This window comes from Trematomus bernacchii, unplaced genomic scaffold, assembly GCF_902827165.1.
Source record: "Trematomus bernacchii unplaced genomic scaffold, fTreBer1.1, whole genome shotgun sequence".
Lineage (NCBI taxonomy): Eukaryota > Metazoa > Chordata > Actinopteri > Perciformes > Nototheniidae > Trematomus > Trematomus bernacchii.
The window spans coordinates 4088335-4112075 of record NW_022987593.1 but is presented as its reverse complement, the minus strand read 5'-3'; the positions used below and the strand labels follow the sequence as shown (position 1 = coordinate 4112075).

Here is a 23741-nt window from a genome sequence, read left to right as displayed (position 1 = left end):
TATATCCATGTAACGGGAAGAAACTCAGCTAACTGATCTTTTTAATTCAGCCTCTGAATTAGCCTCGATCGAAAAAACGGGACCTACAAAGGCACTTAAACTCACTCATAACTCCCTTATTACTTATCCTAGATGCACAGCCAACCACTCGTTTTTGGTGTCCTGGAGACACTGAATCTACCGGTGCCCACCTCAACACTCAGTGATAAACATTCGCGACGCTATCAACGAAAGCGTACATCATCACATGTGGAGCTAAGAAGCTAAACATGTAAATATGGCTTACCTTGGTCAAAAGTGGTCTTCAATGGCATTAAAACGATAAAAAAACGATGCTGCAGTTAATCCATAGGTTCATCCTATGTGTCTGTGCCTTCTTTGAAATTATTTCTGATAATCCATAAGCAATACAACTGCGTTTTAGTTTCCAAACTCCAGAAGGAGACATTCCTCCAGTTTGGTTTCGTTTTCCACACGCGAAGCGGCCACATTTTTTCTTTACAATGTGTGTGTATGTGAGTCTCCTCCTTCGATTCTATTGGCTCTAACGGTCACAAGGGTATGTCAACCAACCAAATCGAGCAAGGGGGGCCAGAGATAGGTCAAATCCACCCAAATGACCCCAGATGGCCCAGTTTTTTGCTAAATCTCTCTAAAAAGGTCAAATTTCACTTGTTTTGCATCAATCTTGATACAGGGTACTTATTATATGTTGTACTTTGGATTCCTAAAGCTTTTAGTCTACTAACCCATCATCCAAGGGTAGTTTTCACTATCTGTAAAAAATAATTTTTGGACGGACACTATAATTTACAGTTTTTTACTATGTAAAATCTGAATTTTCTTTAAAATAAAAAACATTTATATTGATTCTGACACTTCTACATCCAACTCACAGGTTTATCATTACTTTGAGAAAAAAGATTATTAATTTAACCCTTTTAGAAGGGAAGATATGGTCATTTGTTCTGGGAATGTCATTTTCAAGCCTGAGACCTGAAAAACAGGCTCAGAGTGGAACAGGTTAAAGCTCACCTATCATGCTATATTTGAACAATATATTGTAGGGCCATACCTATATAAAGTATATAAATATAGTTTTTTTTTCAAAATACCAAACAGATCCTGCATTTTAGCCATGCCTCATTTCGCTCCATTTGCTCTTTCCAGCACTGTTTTTGCAGGGGGCTGATTCTGTGAGCTGCAGGAGAGGGGAGCGTGCTCTGAACAGCTGCTGAGCTGTCAGAAGAGGGGGAGATCTCCGTCCTCCTTGTTTTATTATATTATTATATAGAGTCGTTATTCATTTGTTTTAAAGCTCAATAAATAACAAAGAAGACCTTTGACGTGCACTTTTCAAATTTTGTCCAGAAGATTTAAACTTGAACGGACATCTTGACCGGCGAAAAAAAATCTAACTGAAACTCTGCCACACGGTCCCCTCGTTCCTTGGAAGAGGCGGAGAGGTGGGTGTTTGTCATCTGCTGGTGGACTAACCGGAGAGAATTACAGTGCTTGCCTCGACGGGGAGGGATTGCATTGAATTACAGCAGCAGGAGCAAACGCTTGCCTCGGGGAGGGAGAAAAAAAGCCACAGCGGAGAATAAACAGAAGGGCAACCATGGCAACCATGCGCGGGAAGTCTTCTTCGCTGCTTTTGTGGCAGACTACAGCGCCACTTACAGGCCTGGCATATGTACTACAGCGTCTCCAGCGCTTTCGAGCGGCAATGGCCGGCCGTGGCCCTACCCCACATTCCCCTGATAGGTGGAGAGTTGGCCCAATAGCCGTAGCGCCACCGTCCTGACGTCAGTAACGTGTTCAAATCTGGATCAGTTTTGATCAGATCCGTTGCAGCCCCGTTTTTAGAGATTTGGGTATGGAGGAAAATAGAGAGGGTTGTGTTTTCTGAAACTTGGTGAGTTCCCTGGAACACCGGGGACACATATTCATGTATAAAAGACGTACAGAAGTGCATTTTGCATGATAGGTCCCCTTTAAAGGTAGGGTAGGTAAGAATGGAGAAACCAGCTCGAGTGCGCTAGAATTTGAAAGTACGCAGCCGAAAACATCTGCCCCTTCCTTCAGACTTCCTTACAGAGCCCCTCCTCCAACACACACGAACGCGCACATGACCAATGAGGGCACGAGATAAGTTTGTGTACGAGATTGAAGGCTGACAGGCAAGTAGGCCATCCAGTTATTTTAGCCGGGCCGGCTCAGATGATTGGTCGTGCTTTTTACAGCGCCACGGCTTCCACAGATGAATTTTTTTAATGTATTTATTGTCAAATCATTTAATGTATTCATTGCTGTCGGGATGTTAAGAGCATTCCCTGGAATATAACAAAAAGTGTTTCTGAAGTGAATTACCTACCCTACATTCTGCTTCAGTTTGAAGCTCCTGGTATCATGCATGCTGGCTCACTGTCAGGGTGTCATGGTTTAGGAGGACACATTAATTACTACGAGTCATTTTTAAAGCTAGGGTGGGTAATGTAAATATAAAAAAGGTGTCCTGTCTACCTAATTCAAGCAATATTGTTACAGTTTGTTTGCACATGGGTGGGATATGGTTACCCCCGTCCCTCCCTGTTGCTCAAAAGTATCTGTCGCCGGATGTGAGAGTGAAACATCATTGATCTTTCCCGATTTCTTCTTGATGTCCTCTGAACTTCTTCTCAGGCAACGCTGCGACTGGTTTCTGCTGTTGAGAGTAGAGGAGACAGATTATTGATGGCATTTCTTGGCCACAGAAATCTTTCTTCCTCGGCACCTAACTCTTTAAAACACTAAACATTTACACTTGTAATTACCTTGAAGTTTTCTCTGATGATCATTTATTTCACTGGTCAGGTATATGATTTGTTTCTCTCTTTCTTCAGACAGGATGTTGTATCTGGTCTGTAACTGATCCTTTTGTATTGTCAGGTTAATCTGTAACTGTTTTTTCTCACTGGTGAGGTTGTTGTTACTGATCTTAAGCTGCTCTCTTTCTTCAGTCAGGATGTTGTAACTTGTCTGTAGCTGATCTTTCTGTATTGTCAGGTTGTTGTAACTGTTTTGTAACAGGACCACCTCCATTTTCCACTCCGAGTTGCTGTTAATTACTGTGTTTGACACATAAACAAATGCATAAAGAAACACTGACAACCAGTAAACTCCTTTTGTGTTTTATAATCAAGCTAACAAAGTACTCACAAAGGTAAACCAGAGGTATGAGTCCAGTCAGAAGGAATAGACACAGCAGACGCAGAAAAACTTCAGCAGCTCTGCAGGAACTACGCTTCACCTCTTTAGCATCTGAAGGTAAAATGTAATGTTTACAATTTGCTTCTTTGTATTTCAGGTTCAAGTAAATTAAAGGATACAGAAAGTGCTTGGAAAGAGTAACCACAAGTAAAAAGGGTTTGTGAGCAAAAGTCACACCTTGACTATATTAAACTAATAGTCTTGTCCTGTTTGTGTGCCTGTGTGTAAAACAATGTTATATTAGTGATGTGTCGGTCGCGAACGAGCCGATTCTTTTGAACGGCTCTTTGGTACGAACGAGGGGAACCGAGTCCTACTTTGTGAGAGCCGTTCTTGTTATCGTTCAATCGTTGGTCCGCACTCACTGCCTGCCAAAATCCACTCGCCTTTTAAAAAGCTTGATTTTGTTCCCCAAACGTATTCTGTGAAGATCCGCCCCTACTCTGTTTGGTAGGTTTCAGCACGAGGAGTGAGATGGGGTGGGTCTTAACGGAATACGCGAGAGAGAGAAGTCATAACAAGTGGTACAGGACAGGTAGACAACGTGTTTTTCGGATGGTAAATGAGCCAAACGCGAAAACGCAGCAGCATTTGGATTCACTTCAACCAAAACCCAGGCAGTGATAAAGCGCACCATTTGTAAAGGCAAAATATCCTTTAAAGCAGGATCAACAAATAATCTCCATCGCCACTTAAAAACACAGTATCTAATATTAAGAGTTGCATGAATTTCATTCAAGGCAAGGCAACTTTATTTACTTAACACATACAGAGGGTAAATTCAAAGTACATTCACTGACATGATGACATGGATATGGCGCCACCTTGTGTCATGTTTACAATGCCGATTATTGACATTAGGTCTGGCAATACAGTCAATCATTATCCTGGTGATTATTTTGCAGATAAACCTAGTAACCTTAAAAAAACGGCTCTTTTGAACGGCTCTTTTGAACGGCTCTTTGAAAGGAACGGAGCCATAAGATCCGGCTCCCTTCAAAGAGCCATAATTCCCATCACTATGTTATATGTTTATTACCTGAGGCTGCAGTTCCAGGTCTGTGTGGCCCCTGATTAAGGATAGACAAATATTCATAAATATTTTCTGTTCATTTTGTCTCCCTTTTGCTCCGGCTGTGGTAAACCGATAATTCCTCTACATTCATATAGATGGACATTTCACCCATGGTGTCCAGCTGTACTGAAGGTGCAGTTTGGTCCGTGCTGCCTGATGTCATCAAAGTCTGCAACGTGTGCGTTTGACATTCATCACCCTCAACTGTGCACGGAAAGTAACTATCATTTATATTTACGCATGTGTTTGCCACGTCATCAGGAAACTGAGGGCTGGTGGTTTGAAAGGTGTTAGGTGACCCTCAAACTACATGGTGGGGCTTTCTATTATCACAAAATGTTTTAATGTCACAGTTCACATCTATCTATGTATCTATCTATGTATCTATGTATCTATCTATGTATCTATCTATCTAATATATATCTATGTATCTATCTATCTATCTATGTATCTATCGATCGATCTATCTATCTATCTATCTATCTATCTATCTATCTATCTATATATATATATATATATATATATATCTAATATCTATCTATCTATCTATCGATCGATCGATCTATCTATCTATCTATCATCTATCTAATATCTATCTATCATCTATCTATCTATCTATCTATCTATCTATCTATCTAGTATAGCTATCTATACCCATCCATCTATCTGTAGACTGAAAGATAGATGTGCTCAGAAGGTGAATATTTGTAGCTGCAGCACTGACAAAGTATTTGAAGTAAAGCTGCATGACAGCTGGTGGTTTATTATTATTTGAATTAAAAAAAAACAATACAGTAAACTGTTGTTTAATGCAATACCGAATACTTGACATTTTAACATTTAATTGATTAATTTATTGTGCCAGAGAATAGGTAAAACTCTATTAGTTTTATTCTCCTTCCCAGACATAATGCCAAGCAATCATTACACACATTTCAATTATTATCACATGATTATTTGTAAATATTGGCAACCATCCATTGAATTATCAGATGGGGTTTAGAGCATCTGCAGAAACAAGACTTTAAACATACATCTAGTTCAATAGGAATGATCTTAATTCAAACAGCTTAGGTTATTCCATTGCTTTCACTTTCAGTAATGGTATAAATACAAATAAGCCAGTGTAATAAATGTATTTTAAACAAACAGACATGTACATGCACTGAGAGTGCTGTTGAGGTCAAACGCGCTCAAAACATTTCCTTCCTTATTAAACAAAGCCACAAATCAGATATTCCTAAAGACTTTAAATCTGGTTTGCTTCTCTATCTGTATCTGCGCATGTGCCTCCTTGTCTGTTTTTGAAGTGGAGTTTATTTCATTATTATGTTGCGTTATATAGCTAACATCTTTTCACAGATCCAGAAGTTTTGATCTCCACATTGAATATCATTCCAGCTGTTCTCCAGGTCAAAAAACCTTATTTCTACACAGTCCTCCACATTGCCTTCAAAGCTGTTCGGCTCCCCGGGTCCCCAGTAGCTGAAACCAAAACACAAATCCTCTTTAACAACAAACATAACACAAGATGCATCTGATAAACTGGTTTAAATTGCACAATTAAATGTTCCCTTTGAATCATTTTAGATATATTTATTAATCTAACATGAACATCTATAAGACGCTTTTTTGATTTAATGTCATTTGAAAAAAAAGCTATGAGCTAACCTTTTGTTGAGTGGAGTGCCATCCACCCACTTCCAAGTATCTTCGGTTTTTACGTCCGTCAGTCCAATCCATGTGAGTCTGTTGAATTTTGTTATGAAATCCTGGTTTACAGAGAAAAATACTTATCGTCAATCATCAGTAGAAATGGACGGTGGCCTTGATACCGGACACTTTTTACGCTGCTATGGACAATATTGCAATAATGCACATTCTATGGACAATTTGCACTGATGTACATTCTCAAAATATTGAAGTGACTGTTATTTTGTATATTGATTGTTGTGTTTTTATTTAGGTCTTAATGTGTGCACATGTAAAAATGTGTCTTTGACTGTGTATATACATACATATTTGCACACATATTTTTACATTTTATATTCTATATACATTGTTTTTATATTCGGGATTGTGGGAAACAGTATTTCGATCTCTCTGTATGTACACACAAACTGGAAGATTGACATTAAAGTTGACTTTGACTTTTGACTTGACATCCATCACACAATTGAAAATACAGGAGATTTTAACAGAAAATGTGTACACAATACGTACACACACACACACACACACACACACACACACACACACACACACACACACACACACACACACACACACACACACACACAGACACACACACACACACCTGCTCTGCTTTGCTGTTGATGATCACGAGGTCCGCACCTCTCTGCAGACAGTCAGCTCTGCTTTCCAGCCACGTTTTCCTGACAGAAGAAATGTAATAGAAACTGGGACGGATATACACCCAGCCTTGTTGGAAAAAGTGATCTGTGGGACCACAACAAAGAAAACCTTAATATCTCAGGAATTAACGTATGTGACTGTACAATTTACACATTTTAAAAGCAATTATGAATTGATGAATTCAATTGAATCAAATGTAAGCATTATAAAGCTCACGGTTAAAAACATGTCCCCAATTTTTTGGGGAGTTTTTTATTATTATCTGCAAGGGTTTAAGGACAGTCTGCATCAGGCACATTTTTATTTGTCATTTTAGGCTATATAAATAAAATTGAATTGATCGATTTATAATTTCAGGACTTTATCCCTTTTTTCAAAAGAGGAATTAACAACAAACTTTTTTTTTAAAAAGGGTTTTAAACTACATTTTGTTATTCCTTTCAGTAATTTATCCACCTATTACATGTGATTGGTAGGTACACCTGTACAATCTAACGCAATAAAACACAACTTTTCTGCTATAGTGTTATAATGCCTAGGATGTTTCTGTTGACATAGAGGGGTTAGTCATTTGTCCCGGCTCTGTGTGGAGGTGTTGACATTTATAAATGCAACATATGTCCCTTCCCCCCTACTAAACAAAGTAGAGCCACCAAGCAAAAGGACAAAGGGACACCCAGTGGACAGGGGTCATCACATATTAAATTATATGTATAAGTCACACAGTGAGTGATGGTATTTTACTGGATGACCTTTGTATTGAGAGAAGTTTCTAATACCCTGCCCCCAACATGTAGGAAGGACAAAAATGCGCATTTCACCACCTCTACCTAAACCTTTAACGATAAACATGTGATTGATATCCAACAATGTCCCCAAAAACAGACAGATACAGTATTATGGCATGGCTGTTTTATTACATTACTTTGCTGAGTTTTCAATGTATCAATTTGTATCAATTTGAATCAGTCAGGCAAAAACAAAGAACCAAATACCTCCAACCTGGCCTGTGTCAAACTAACTTGTTTGTTTCAGCTGTGCAGAAAGTCCAATTAATACCAAAAGTGGGTATGCTAATTAACAGCAATATATTTGTATAGTGTTTACCCCAAAAATCCAAGCCTCACTATCACCGTAAAGTCCTCAACAGAGCATTATCATTCCATTTCGCACTGTCAATATTTATTGTGAATTTTCATCTGATAGACTATACATGATTTCCGATTTGGCCAAAAATGATCCTTTGCATGCAAATCATTATGTGTTTCCTCCTCCCACTGACCAAAGTTAATCAGTTCCTTCTTCAGCTTCTCAGTCTCGTAAGTCAGGTTTGTGCAACTGACATCTATATCTGATGTCTTACTGTCTGAAAGAGCAAAAAAACACTTCATTGAGAATTCAATATTTACATTACATTAAACCAACAATGTTCACAACATGCAGTCAGCATCTTAATCAAAGAACCTTTCACAAGTAGGCAGGGGGAGAAGCAAATCTGTATAATATATATCATCTAATGCAGTGGTTCCCAAACTTTTTGTGCCCAAGGCACACCAAAGGACAAGTAAAAATCTCAATTGTGCAAAATAGCCCTTATAACACGTGTTATCACTCATATCATGTAAAATATCTGTAAATGTGCATAATTATTTACTAATGCCAAATAAAATGTGACAAAGACAACTATATTACTCATGAAATATTTATTAACGAAATATTTCAGAAATTAATTTGAAACTTTATCAAATTAGGCTTCATCAAAGCAGCAACACACTCATTTAAACCAGACAGGTCACAAAATTAAAAATTGTGGAGGATCAGGCTTTGGTGGTCGGCTCCCATCTCGGCGCACAGCTGGGAGAAGAGGCGAGATTTCAGGGGCCTTGATTTGATGTAATTCACCATCTGCACAGCCTGATTCAGCACCTCAGTCAACTCCGGGGGCATGGTTTTGGCAACTAATGCCTCTCTATGCAAAATGCAGTGGTTTGTCACGATATGTGGGTTTTGTGCTCTCACCTTAGCAATAAATCCTTTCACTCTCATGCTTGCCGCGCATCTGTGCAAAGACTGACGCACATATTCCAGGTCAGACTGTTCTCTTTTAAATAGTTATTAGTTACCCTGAATATTTCTTCTCCCGTAGTATGGCTTTCCATTTCTTTGCAAAAGAAAAACGTCTCTTTGATAGAGTCAGCATCAACATATCTGACGTTTGCCAGAAGTTGGGCAGCCCCACTTATGTCAGTAGATTCGTCTATTTGTAGGGAAAATCTGCCGCTCGCCTGCAGTGCCATAAAGGCCCCTACACACCAGGCCGATATCGGCCGTCTTGCGTTGTTGGGCGAAAACGGGTTCCTTGTCGCCCAAAGTCAATTTGGTGTGTCCCGAACCCTCGGCCGTGACACGCCTTATTTGGCCTTTCACGGTCGACACCCTTGTGTTGGACACAAGCTATCGGGCCAAGAAACCACTCTGATCAGCTGTTCAGCTAGCAAATGAGAAGCGAAACGGAAGTGAGGGACGTAAACAAACGATTTAAGGCACAAGACAGCAGCTAAACCCCAGCAGGTGATACTTAAAGACATCAAACATAGCCCTTAAATGTCCTCTCTTACCTCCCACACATAGCAGGGACATCTCTGATATCGGCAGGAGCGTCCCCGGCTGTCCTCTGCTGAGAGCTCCGTGATTTGTTTGGTCAAGTCCGGTTTTTCATCTCATCGTAACTTTAGCAAGAAGTGGCCATTATTACATTGCTGACTCAATAAACTACACACCCGCCAGAAAACTGCGATCATCAGATGCAGGTCTATTAACTGTGATTTTATAGTATGTCTGCACTTTATGTGCTCATTTCATCATTCATGTATTTTTATATTCTAAAACATGTTTTCGATGGACGAGAGTGAAAATGGAACGCACATGCTATTTGTTTGTTTATATCAGTCTGTTCTTCTTCTCTGTTTTCCGGTTGTTGCCTATTTTGAATGACGAATACACACTACCGCCGCCTGCTGGTAAGGAGAGTTATTGCCACTCACGCATGCGCAGTTCGTACGTGCTCGGCTGAAGTCTTTGCGGTGATTTCCAGTGCGACACATGGCCAATACGCAGGAGAACTCGTCGATGGAACTGTCGGTGTCGGGTGTCGGCGAGTTCTCTGGTGACTGCCTGGTGTGTCAGGGCCTTTAGACAGGTAACTTTCATGATACTGTCTGCTGACAGTTTTTTTCCTCTTTTCTTTCGGTGGTGGGTTGTCGGCAGTCTGCACTGGTGGTTGGTGGTTTGCTCCGCACAAGAAAGCGCTCAATTTTCCCTCTTGCGTGTTTCTCTGTTTTAATGTTGTCCTTCAGCCTTCGATGTGTCACAGTCTTATAATTCCCACCTGCAACTGCGTTAACAGCGAAATATGGGGTTCTGTGAGGGTTTTTTTTTTAAAGAATTATTTTTAGGTATAGAGTTTGCCTCTGTATTATGAAATGAGTGCATACAAAGTACTGATATAGTAAATTAAAAAATAATTATTTTTGTGTAGTTGTATATTGCAATAATAACGTATGGTTGTCACAAAATCCCACGGCACACCCGGACTTGCCTCACGGCACACCAGTGTGCCGCGGCACACCGTTTGGGAACCACTGATCTAATGTAGAGTGGAAATATGCAAGATAACAGATGCTCAAGTTGTATCATAGCTGAAAGTAATTGGTTTGCTTCAGAAACAAAAACACGCTTTTATTATGTGTTGTCTCAACTTTCCCTAGCTATCCAAGCTGAATTGGATAGAAACTGTGAGGGAGCATGAGCATAAACACAGAGTTATCTTACATTTTATCTTCATACTTAAACCCCTTAAAGAAAGTAATGCAATAATGTAACTGTGGTGGAAAGCAGATTTTCTGGTCTTCTGATAAAATGCATCAGTAGAGACGGTTTGAAATGACTTACAGAGAGTGAAGTGCAGGGAAATGTTGAGAGCAACTTGTAGGATACACAGGAGTCCAAAGCTCACAGCAACCAGTCTGAGTGTTCTCCCTGTGCGCAGAAATCAGACAGACATGCTGACAAAATAAAGACCTACTGCAAGACACAAGTTTACAGCATTAACTGAATAATTTTACTCTGTTGGCATTTTGAGTTCACTACATTTTAGGATATGTGCAGACCGAATTCTGCTTGGTAAACTAACAGTACTTGAAAGTAAACCGTGTCAACAAAGTCAAACATGGATATATAGGATCTTAAGTGAAAAATCACAGAATTGACAAATGGAGATATAGATTTTTCCTCAGTATTTCTACAATTAAATCTTCTTTGAATTCTGAACAATACATTCTCAAATTAAAATGTTCATATTGCTTGTACGGTTCAATTTTTTAGAAATGTTAAATTGAATGTTTTCTGTCTCACCGGACACTGCAGGAGTCAGTCCAGCGTCTTCACCAGGTCCGCTCTCCAGGGCGTTACTCCCGGCTGTCGGCTCAGGTAGATTCACATAGTCCATGGTGATCTCAGATTCCTCTCTATGGATAAACCTCGCCATATTTTACCCGATGACTGGAGACACACGATGGTGAGGCAGAATGCGTATTTCTCTAAAAGAATCTGTTCTGTAATCCACTTCTTCTTCCTCATTTTAACATGTTCCTTACCCTTAACCTTTAACCCCTGCACTGGCCACAACTTTATCACCTGCAAAGATGAAGATCCTAAAACATCTTTAAATTACCTTAATTTTAAAGTTGATTCTGTATTGCCTTATTTATTTAAAAAAAAATTCAAACTTTGGCCTTAAAATGATCATAGAGTTTAAAAGTATCTAGAGTTATAAAGAGGAATTGCAATTTATAAACATGCAGCCTGAAACAACAAACCTCCACAAAATGTGTCACATTGTGTGGAAACACAACATGTCATCACTGCCCTCGAGGTGCTTAACATTTCCAAAAGTGCTCTCAAAGTTGACTGTTTCCTGATACAAAGCAGAAGTGTGCCACAACAAAGTACAACAAAGTAGAACTCTTTTTGTCAGGTATTTTATATCTCAGTGCTTTGTTCTCCCCCCGATCTGTCTCCTGTTGTTTGAATAAATTATAACAAAGAGAAGAGAGAAGAAGGGGAAGTTCTTAAAACTACTTATAGAATGAGGCATTACACTTACACAGTGTGTGGGGAGTGTTATCAAAAACAATTTAAAGCACTTGAAACCACATGAAATCACATACCCAACACCCATCTTGTATCAATCTATCCATAGACAAATAAAGTGTATTCACTGCGTACTGGAGCTTTTAACACTTTAACAGTTGTACCTAAGGTTTCCTCTCAGCTTTTAAGCTTTTGAGCCTCCAAGGTATTTTTTCTAGGGCTGTCAGTCGATTAAAATATTTAATCGCGATTAATCGCATGATTGTCCATAGTTAATCGCGATTAATCGCAAATTAATCGCACATTTTTTATCTGTTCTAAATGTACCTTAGAGGGATATTTTTCAAGTTTTTAATACTCTTATCAACATATGAGTGGACAACTATGCTTTATATGTTTGTTTATTATCATTTGAACAATGACAAATATTCTCATGAATATTAAACACAACAACCTCTGAACATTACAAATATTCGCCTCAATTCAACCTAGAACCTCTCTCATGTACTGTGTGTGTGTGTGTGTGTGTGTGTGTGTGTGTGTGTGTGTGTGTGTGTGTGTGTGTGTGTGTGTGTGTGTGTGTGTGTGTGTGTGTGTGTGTGCGTGTGTGTGTGTGTGTGTGTGTGTGTGTGAATGTGGAGGATCGTAGGAGCTATGTGCAGCTCAAGGCATATATGCCTGTGTGTATGAGCTGTGTTGCGGCACTATCCGTGCTGAGTGTGCTGTCTGGCTACCTGCATAAAGTCAAGTGCTCGGCGCAGTTGTCGGCGAAATGTCGCTCCTCTGTTTTCATTGAAACAGCTCCTTATATCCGTTAGCTCAGCTAGCTAGCACCAGATGCTAACAACAACACGTAAGGTGTGCTTCGCTCGCGCCACACATACACACACCCTCCCGGTCCTCCCGATGGCCAGTCCGGGCCTGCCGGTGAGCGTGGAAGTGTGGTCTGCCACAAGCGGGCAGCAGGAGCGGGGCTGTCAGCATCAGCTTGTAGATGGTATTTTAAACTCGATGCGCTCTGAAACTACGGCGGCCGAGGACAAAAAATACACATGCGTTAATCGCGTTAAAATAATTAGTGGCGTTAATTTTTTTTTGCGTTAACGCGTTATTAACGCGTTAACTTGACAGCCCTAATTTTTTCAATTGCTAAAATGAAACACGAAGCAAAAAATGATTGAAACTAAAAGAAGTTTAAGCAGCAAAATCGCATCCCATATCTTGAAATCTAAGCAAATTCTGTATGAATTCAACAAACACAACTGTGAGGTGGACAAACACTCACCAATCAAGTGTACATTAATATTTTGTACAAAATCGTTTGAAAAAGATCTGAGGAGTTCTGCTGTGTGTGATGTTGTCTGAATTGTTTAGTGTTTCGACAAAAGGAACTCGTTTTTAAATTGTGCTTAAGCAATGATAAAAAAATGATTAAACCGCTTCCTATTAAATTGTATAATATGCCAAAAGATTGATATTAGTGTTTTGTAAAATGAGAAAAAAACCTGTTACATATTTGGCTACTAATAGGTTAAACTATTTCTTTAGAAAAAGTGACGTATAAACAAAAAGGGAAACAGAATATTTTGAGAAACCTGGAGGAAATGTACTGCTTTTGTGATATTCATTTGATAATGAAAAGGAGAAATGAGTGCTCCCGATTCAATAATAAAAATATTAAATGCACACTAAAACACTGAATTTCAACATGCTTTTCAGATTTATATATTTAAAATATACGGCTTTAGGTGAAATAAGTTGTTCCTTGTGATTTGTGTTGTACTTTATATTCAAAGGTAAAAGGGTGATGAAGAAATGGCATTTATGAAAGGTTTTGATCATACAGTATAATTATAAGGAGCTTTCAGTTGTTCTAGTGAAACAGACAGTGAGTCAGTGTGAGTCTTTTTTCACACACTTGTTTCTTCCTGTTTGTGTCATCTTCTAAATCTGGTCGCAGTGGTAATGGGCTTATTTGCTCACTCTTGAAGAAGACAGTAAGTGTGAACATCCAGTTCACTGATCAGACTGTTAAGAATTTGAGGACAAACTTGTTTCAATTTACATTTACTGTAATGTCTTTCCTATGCCATTTGTCACTCACCTTGAAAGTTTTGTTTTGAAAATTGTTGGCGGGGATACAAAACCAAGAATAACAATTTACAAGCCTTGTTATACATTTCTCATTTGTTGGATATAATTTCAACATATTAGCCTATAACAGTAAATGGTGAATAAAACCCCAAATCCACTAATAAAGTCATATTTAGACACTACTTACATTCATTTTACATTTGACCTCATTGTCAGTTCATCACTGATAAAATACCATGTTTATGTAAAAGTTTTTTCCATTATTTGATGCTGTATTATACGGAAAATGTCTTCTTTATTTATATAAGAGGTGTTTTGTTATTCTAACATTAAATACAACAAACTCACATATGGGTGTCTACTGTAACAACAAATAATAATACTCAAGACGGTACAATTATGAACTAGGCTTCTTTTTTAACACAGTGTATCAAATAACAAGTTCCCACCATTATTTATTGGAGATAAAAATAAAGAAATTAAATCAAATGATTGTGAAAAAGTGAAAGTGCTGCACTATATGGTTCACTATTGTTTTTGTTGGATCTCATTAATGCTGCACTGCACAAAGTCAAAGTCCAGTTATTATTTACAGTCAGGGCTGAAGTTTTTTACTGCCACCTGCTGGATGTATAAATAAATGGCGTAGGTGTTTTACATACTGTAAAGCACAATTATTTAATCTCACACTCAAAGAGGAAAACCTCAGCTCAAATCTCCAAACACAGTTTGAGCTCTGCACCTTATTTGCAATTCAACTTGGCACTTTGTCCAAAACACTGCACACGGATAAAACCTTAAAGGTCTCAGATATATAAAAATATATAAAAAACATGTCTATTAAGTGTTTTGCTCAAAATACCAAACAGATCACCTAAAAAGTGGGGGGGGGGGGCTCATGCCTGCTCAGAATTCTACCCACATACTCAGCTAAATGCTGATGAAACAACATATTATGTTCCAAACCACATCAAGGATTATTTCTGAAACAGTATGGAGCTCAAATGCTTTTTCCCTTTCGGGTTTACCAACATTTGGGTGAGTAGCTTTTAATATCCTGCTTTTTTACACATACTCTCTCCAGTACAGGTTAGCTCTCAGTGTTAGCGATGCTTGCTAATGTAAACAGAGACCATATTACTTCCAAAACACGTCGAACATTGTTTCTGATAACAACGTTTCTGATTGGGTCGTGGGTGTAAAGCCAGGCCACATTTCCGACATTACGTCATATCTGCAGCAAATCTGGATCAACTCCATTGTACCCCCGTTTTTAGAGATTTGGGTACGGAGGAAAAGAGAGAGGGTTTTGTTTTCTGAAACTTTGTGAGATCCCTTACCCACCATGGACACATATTTATGAGACATACAAAAGTGCATTTTGCATGATAGAACACCTTAATACATACATTAACAGATGGTTAAGAAAAAACAAAAATTGCCAAGGTGGTATACCGTATGATAAATCTGAATGTTTGCTCTTTGATATAAAGGCCCACAGGCAGAACAATTGATTTCATTATCATACTTACCCAAGGCTCTCAGAGTTTTCTTCAGATCGTCTCATAGCCAGGTTTTTTCAACTGGCCACCACATCTCAAACATAATTCCCAATGTCTTTTGTGTTTAACGATCAATGACATGGGTGTTTGTTTCTTATTCATAGTTGATTACTGTATCAAAAGCATACAGGGAACTTGACTGTGAAGCTGTCATTTCGATTATTTTCAAGAATTCCAAATAAGTGACAACACGCTTTGAGAGGGATATTGAGTTAGATGTTCAAATTAATTTTGATATACATTTCAAGTCAATTTGTACACTCTGATGTACAGTTATATGTTGCTTCAAAGCATTCAGTGTAACTGATATGTTGTAAGAGAATTGAAACAAGGGCGTTAACCATTTGCACTATCTTGAAGTGAGAAACACAAATTAAGACTTAATAAATCATACAAAGAGCAAGAAGCAGGGAAATGTTGAAAGCAGCTTGTAGAAAATGTGCCCAAAGGATTTATTAAAGTTAAAGAATTGACTTTCCCATTGTACCCAAGGGTGTAACTTTGGTTTGAGAAGTGGGGGGGACACAAAACAGGGGGTCCTCCGCAATGAAATATTTTCTCAATTTAATTCCATTTCCTGCCTTTCTACAAATATATTAGGGACTATAGTGTTAACAAATCCAAGAAAAATGTGTAGTGTATATAATGAGTGTGCACACTTATCTAGTATCCTATCCATGTGAACCTGTTTTATTTGTGATTACCTGACATCCTCTAGGGGGGGTCCGGGGGCATGCACCCCGGGAAGATTTGTTTCTTTAAATTGAAGTTTAAAGCATCAATCTGGTGCACTTTGAGGGCAACATTAAGAGATTTATGGATACAGTTCTCAACACTCACAGAACTGTATATATTTCAATAATCAAAAAGCCATTAGAATATGCTCACAACCAATAACAAATCATTGATAAACTCCTCTCTCCTATCTTTATCTTACCTAGTCTGCATTTTTTCTTTCTTTACACGACCACTAGAGGTGCTCTAGTGGTCGTGTAAGAAACAACATGCTCCCGGCCCGCTCATTGCAAACGCTCCGGAGGGTCGTATATTCACAAATAACCCTCTCTGGAAAATCCTAAATTGTGGAATAGTTTGGCCATTAAAATGCTTTTTGATTCGATTTCTGGCGAGAAGTGTATATTGTACTCTTAGAATCCACGTCCAGTCGATGTGTAGGATCTATAGTTTGATAGATATTACAAAGATGATTTGAGGTCTCGCCAGGATAACGTGTATGCAGCTTCCATGTAAAGTTAGCGTGGGTGAAAACAGTTTTTCCGGTCTCGAAGTTTTCATAATAATACCGGATATATTCCCCTGTAACAGTCAACTGCATGAGGAGTTGGAAAGGTAGTTCAGTAAATAATATCTTTAAAAACTACAAAAAAAATCCCTTTCTATCAGCTGTGCACCGTTATGGCGTAAATACAGCCTATCTACCAATTGGATCAAATATAAAAGTCAGCCGAATTAGTGTTGATACTGCAAGACGTATTGTGTGAAAAGAAATGTAAGATGTTGTTTAATTGCTTATATATTTAAGATCCACGTCAAGTTTTCAGTTTTGGCGGCAGTTCCTGTTTGTCTAGAAGTGTTCTCATCATGGCTCTATAAATAGAGTTAACTACGGCAGATATGTAATATTTAATGCAGCCGAAACGTGTATTACAATGCCGTTATGTGATGACTTTCAAAGAGAAAAGCAAGCACACTCGGAATAATGTATTATTTCATTTTTTTTTAATGTTTTCGGATTTCACATCGCATTAACACCAAATCCCAGCGTGCATAGCGGAATATCAGTATGAGAAAAACTGCATCATCTGTCCTTTGACCCTCACATCATACAAGGAAAAACTTCCAGAGAAAAACCCACAGTTAATATACACACATTCCTTCACATTTAAATTTAAATTTACATTAAAGTATTTTGTGAGGCCTTCTAACATGTTTTTAAATATAACTACGGTTGTAGTTGAAGAGTTTGTAAATTACATGAACCGAAGCGGTTGCCTGTTGCAATATACAGTCTATGGTTGCTACAGAGGATTGTGGGTAATGTAATGTATTCGGCCATCCAAAACTCATAGAAAACGACTTGTTTCTCAGAATTGAAGGGGAAAACGTGACAAAAGCATTGGACACACACTAAAACCTATCAATGTCGTTTAATTAACAAGGATAATCTGGTGTTTTTGAGTTGATGAGTAGTGGAGATATCACTGTCAAATCAATCGACAGTAAGGGGAATACTTACTTCCGGGTGTAAAATTCTCCGTTATCCAATGGGAATGGACGGTCACATTGCCTTTAACAGCCTCCGACACAAACGAATGCCGTGCTTCCATGAGCGTCAAATCCCGCCGCAGATGGGAATACATTGCAATCAGTTGAAAGCTATTTGCGTCTGTTTATGAAGCTGAAGGAGCCTAGGAGCGTCCCAACTGCACGCCTCGGGACCCTGACCAAGCGTCGTTCCTGGACGTTTATGGAGTGAGAGTGTGTTGTTGTTACACCAAACCAACTGAGACCTGTCTATTTGCTGCATCTACACACACACACACACACACACACACACACACACACACACACACACACACACACACACACACACACACACACACACACCACACACACACACACACACTGTACCACACAAACACCTGTCGCTTCCGTGTTCTGCCTGAGAAAGTACACCTTTATTTATTTCATATACACCACCAATGTAGTATACCTTATACCCAGAGATGGGGTCGTTACTAAAAAAAAGTAATATATTACATATTACATATTACTTTAAAAAAAAGTAATATATTACACTACTTCGGTACTCTCTACATAAAGTAACTCGTTACTTTATTCGTTACTTTACTCGTTACTTTACTCGCAGGCCCGCCCCTCCCTACAGGCAGATCACGCAGACTGCTAAAGTTTCAAATGTTCTCTTTAGTTCAGTTTCCATTGTCGCATAAGACTGATCCAGATAGCTCTGACTATGGCTGTCCTCTGTCTCCTGAGGTGTAACGCGTTACTTTGTAACGCGTTACACCCAACTCTGCTTATACCCCTTCCGATCAAACCCCTGACTTTAGGGTAGTTTCATCTTAATACTTACCAAAGTTGATTCTCTTCAACTCATCTAGCTCCTCAGTCAGGGGCCCTTTCTCATTTCACTAATTTCCCCTCCTCGACTCCTCGAATCCTCGGTCCTCCGGTAGTGACCCGGAAATGGATTTCAGCGTGCCATGTTGAAGGACATCTAATTTCTCTAAATGCAATTCGAGGACCGAGGATTGAGGAGGCTCCCTGGAGGAGCTATAATCGAGGATACACTTCCGGCAACAGTGATGTTTAAAAGAGTCGTGACGCACGGCCGGACATATCTCAGCCAATGACAGCTCTGCATGCATCCCCTGGATATTATTTTATTAACTGCTACGACGCGATGTTTACAGTGAAAACAGCTGTGAGGTCCGTGCAGAAAGTATAGCAGTGTGTATAATATATATCACTCAGTATAACAGGCCTACGTTACTCTCTTTATTGGTATGCTTTAGTTTAGTAGATATCTACAAACAACGAGTCGATATATAAGCAATGGCATCTAAAGTGAATGAAAAGCTTAATCGGCTCAATGCTAAGGTTTTTAAGAACTGGTTTAAAAAGTTGTATAAGTCTAAATCATAATCTGTGTTGATGTATATCTATGCATATTGATGCATTGTGTTATATTCATTATGTGATGTGTACTTTATTGCGGTGTTATATTAAAAGCTATATATTTTAACTACACTATACATATAAAATGAAAATAAGCAACAACCCTCTGTGAAGCACATCAGATATAATAGTTAATGACGGGTATGGCAAAGGCCAAAAAGTTGATAGAGAAGCAGCCGCGCCGAGATTGCAAAGTGACTCGAACGCGGCCATGCACTTACATAAATATAAACATTATGCAACATTAACCAGACATAAGCATATGATAATAAATACTATTCTTCATCGCCTAAAACTGCAAAACCCCTCTTGTTCTTCCTGGTTTGAATTCAAATGGTCTCTCTTCTTCCTTAATGTTCACAACTCGCTTGCTGTTACAACCTCTGCTGCAGCTTTGACGTATTGATTCTTGTGTACCTTGTGTAATTTGGACTTTTATTCACAATTCACGCATTTATTTTTTATTCCAAAGAAAATCATCATTATTGTTGTTTATCAGTGACACATAATCAGACATTTCATGTTTTTTAATTTGTTATTATCTAAATGACTAAACTCTACCCTTAGTTATTAGTTTGACCATTTTTCAAAATATCACTTTTTGACCACATCCACAATGACATAATCACCAATATCCGGTGTAAAATAAACCTCTGTCGTTAACTTACATAATCATCCAGTAGTATGCCAACAAGTACTGACATGACTTCTTTACAACACACTCTGAATTCTTTTTTTAATAAAATAAAAAATAGGATAACATTGAAAGCATAGTTTACCCAGAAGGGAGAAGATGTGGTTAGGGTACAAAATTGCACTTCCCTCTATAATTTGAGAACTGCTCTTGTTGCAACATTAATTTCTCATATGACTTATGAGTCATTGATTTTGAATAGAAAATAAAATCATTACATCTCTAAGACACAAAACTAGGACATGATTTCAAGTTTAAATAATAGAATCTAAAAGCAGGCAGCCAATATTATAATCTCAAAAGCAGAAAAACAAATACACTTTTAGGAATTGCAATTACAGTTTTTAAAAAGTGAACATTGATTCTAAATATATGACGACATGAGACATGAGACATGACGTGACTCCAGATATCTACGTGAGAGTCCAAACCCTCCCCCACCTGGATATTCACATTTGAATTTAAGCTGAAAAATGAGAAATGCAACTTGTTCCTGTTTTTTCATCATCGTTTTGTGGGACTAGATGTGGAGTTATGCCAATCTCTTCTCACATATCCATCCTATTCTATTATCACTACAATGATTATCTATCCAGCTGTTTACACCTGTGTAAGATATTTCTGCGCAGTCTTCGTCCAGCTTCGAACTTCCATTTGGCTCACCGGTGTGCCAGTAGCTGAAACCCCCAAAGGAAAAATAATAATAATACATTTCAACCTGACATCAACTCAAATCAAAATGCTTTATTGAGATTGATAGAGATAGAATAATAAATGTCTATCCTATGTCTGGTTTGTTATCTGACATGAAATAAGCTTTTAAAGGACATCACATGTAGTTGTGTTCAGAGGTTGGGTTACTAATATACACATCATAAAAATAACATAATTATGACATGAAGCTGCAGAGCGAGTGTCTGTCACAGCTCACCATGACAATAGAAAAGTGAAATAATGAGTGAACCTTGTGGTGAGTGGGGTCCCATCGACCCACTTCCATCTGCCCTCTGTCTCTCGATCAGTGAGTCCAATCCACACCTTGTTAGGAAAACTTATTATGTAGTCCTTGTTGTGGAGAGAAAAACGCACAATCACAACCACTATATAAACCGTGACATGCTGTCAACCACTTCTGTGACACACATACAAACCACACACACACACACACACACACACACACACACACACACACACACACACACACACACACACACACACACACACAGAGACACACAGACACACACACACACACACACACACACACACACACACACACACACACACACACCACACACACACACACACACACGCACGCACACGCACACACACGCACGCACACACACTCACCTGTTCTTCTTGGCTGTTGATAATCACCAGATCTGCCCCTTTTTGAAGACAGTCATCCCTACTCTCTTGCCAGTTTTTCCGGATAGAAGAAACTGTATAGAGACTACCGCTGAAGTACTTCCATCCTTGATAAGAATAGTGGAAAACAGAAGAAACGATAAAACATTAATACATAAATTACCAGATGCTTAATCTACTATGTCAAGTGCCAAAGTGGTATCTACCATATGACATAAGGCCCACCGGCTGAACAATGGATTTCATTATCAGACTTACCCCCGGCTCTCAGAGTCCTCCCCAGATCGTCTCTTTCCTCAGACAGGTTTTTGTTAGTTGCCACCATATCTGAAAAAGAAATTCTATTGTGATGTTTGTTTCCTTTTAATGCTGTCATTTTGAGTGAGACGTTTTTATTTTCAAAGAATCAGGTTAGTAGTAGTTTGTTTTGTTAAGTTTAGTTTAAATTTAGCATGAAAAAATGATTGTATTCCCTCTTACAGCTACAAAAGAGCTGAGGTGTTATCAATGACAAACCTGAAATGATTTCCCAGAGGGTTTATGAGCAAAGATACACCATTTATAAATTTTCTGACCACTTGGGGTTGTTCAAATCGTGTTTTCTTTGTGTCACTTCAGTGTTCTGCCTGAGAAAGTACACCTTTATTTCTTTCATATACACCACCAATGTAGTATACCTTATACCCCTTCCGATCAAAAACCTGATTATTGTAGTAGTTTCATCTTAATACTTACCGAGGTTGATTCTCTTCAACTTGTCTCTCTCCTCAGTCAGGGAGTTTTGCTGTGAAACTGTCATTTTCAATTTTGCCTCCAGATCTAAAACAGAATTCCCATTGTATATTATGTTAATCTATCAATGATAATGTATGGATCCATGTTTCCTTTTCTTATTCCAACACCATATCATGTTTTCAGGAAATTCATTCTGCTAAACTGTCCTGTTGAATGGAGAGGCTGTCATTATTTTCAACAGAACCATATCAGTTATACAGGATATGTTAGGTTCAGTTACGTATATTTGTGAAGAAAATAAATATTGTGATCACCGTTATCAACAACAGCTGTATCATATCCTCTGTATAAATGTGTAAGATAAGTAATTTAAATTTAAAACGTAAAAAAAATGAACTATCATTATCAACAGAATGTGAAGAGCTTACGATGTTGACGTAACTTCAAAAACATCTATATGTTGTTCTGCAGAGATAAGCATGCTAACTGACTAGCCGCTGCACGTCGGTCAGCATGCATGTTTATTGATGTTCTGAGTTTGTATCTTTATAGTTTATTGCACCTATTGTAGGTTGCTTTGGATAAAAGCCTCAGATAAATTAAATTATATTTTGTTACCTAATGTGATATTCAGTACCGATTAGGTACGATATTCCCCTTCAGATCAAACCCCTGATTATTGCAGTAGTTTTTGCACTACTAAATACTGGTAATAATTACATTAATTATGTGACCGTCTATGTTTCATGTTTCCTGTAGATATTTAATTGCTCTTTTTACTGCACTTTTAAGTGTACAGTTTTACTATTATGCTGCTGTGTTTATTGTATTTGTGTAACTCTGGCACAACAATTTCCTTCGGGATTAATAAAGTCTTATCTTATCTTATCTTATCTTATCTTTCATCTCAATACTTACCAAGGTTGATTCTCTTCAGGTTGTCTCGCTCTTCAGTCAGGGAGTTTTGCTCTGAAACTTCAATTTAGTGAAGAGGTTACCAACATTTTTTGATTATGTGTCCAAATAAACATATGATTGAGTGTAAAAACTAATGTCTGAGCTGGCTTTGTTGAAAATAAAGCACAAATTATAGTTCAGTAAAAAAAAAAGAAAAAGAAGCAAGTACACGCTTTGAAAAGGGCAATTGTTTAATTCCTTTCCCTGAGTCATATATTAAACATTTTATTTTATTTCTGATCCTATTGTATGTATACCCCGATGTACAGGGATACATTTCTCAAAAGCAATCAGGGTAACTAGAGTTTGATACTCAAACCTGGGTGTTGACCATTTGCACCAGAAGTGAGAGGCACAAATTAAGAAGATTTTAAAAGTGCAAAACAGAGGGAAATATTGAGAGCAGCTTGTAGAAAATACAGGAGTCCAAAGCTCAAGTGTCTTTTTCACTTCAACAATTGACCTTATCATTGTACCTACCATAGTCCTTCACAGCTCTCTTCAGCTCATCTCTCTCCTCAGTCAGGTTTTTGCCAATGGCCTCCAGATCTAAAACAGAATTCCCAATGTCTATTATGTTCATCTATCAATGATAATGTATGGGTCTTTGTTTCCTTTTCTTAATCTAACACCATATCATGTTTTCAGGAAATTCTTCCTGCCAAACAATCCTGTTGAATGGACCAGATAAGTATTACGGTATATTGTATGTTTAGTTCAGTTAAGTATATTTGTGAAGAAAAAAATATTGTATTCCCTT

At 38.3% G+C, this 23741-nt stretch overlaps 2 protein-coding genes across 2 annotated transcripts in view; both read right to left on the bottom strand.

Annotated features, from left to right (window-relative positions):
• LOC117481929 (C-type lectin domain family 4 member M-like) overlaps nucleotides 1-23741 on the bottom strand; it is a 115452-nt gene that overhangs the window by 17004 nt on the left and 74707 nt on the right. The window contains exons 17-20 of the mRNA XM_034129866.1: nucleotides 23462-23530; nucleotides 22943-22999; nucleotides 22025-22108; nucleotides 21548-21616 (exon numbers count right to left, since the gene is read on the bottom strand). Of these exons, the coding sequence (XP_033985757.1) occupies nucleotides 21548-21616; nucleotides 22025-22108; nucleotides 22943-22999; nucleotides 23462-23530 (279 nt within the window). The remainder of the gene's footprint in view (nucleotides 1-21547; nucleotides 21617-22024; nucleotides 22109-22942; nucleotides 23000-23461; nucleotides 23531-23741) is intronic.
• On the bottom strand, nucleotides 5118-11328 carry LOC117482264 (CD209 antigen-like protein E). The gene is made up of 6 exons (XM_034130327.1): nucleotides 11117-11328; nucleotides 10655-10741; nucleotides 7986-8069; nucleotides 6645-6787; nucleotides 5999-6099; nucleotides 5118-5812 (listed from the first exon to the last, which is right to left on the bottom strand). The coding sequence occupies exons 1-6, from the start codon at nucleotides 11247-11249 to the stop codon at nucleotides 5665-5667; spliced, it is 696 nt and encodes a 231-aa protein (XP_033986218.1). The 5' UTR covers nucleotides 11250-11328; the 3' UTR covers nucleotides 5118-5664.

What these genes read in the sequence shown, in the direction of transcription:
- LOC117482264 (XM_034130327.1), bottom strand. Translation starts at nt 11,249, where the DNA reads ATGGCGAGGTTTATCCATAGAGAGGAATCTGAGATCACCATGGACTAT. An exon ending in TTCCCTGCACTTCACTCTCT is followed by an intron (nt 8,070 to 10,654) that starts GTAAGTCATTTC and finishes TTGCTCTTTCAG; the next exon opens with ACAGTAAGACATCAGATATA. An exon ending in TCAACAGCAAAGCAGAGCAG is followed by an intron (nt 6,100 to 6,644) that starts GTGTGTGTGTGT and finishes TCTGTAAACCAG; the next exon opens with GATTTCATAACAAAATTCAA.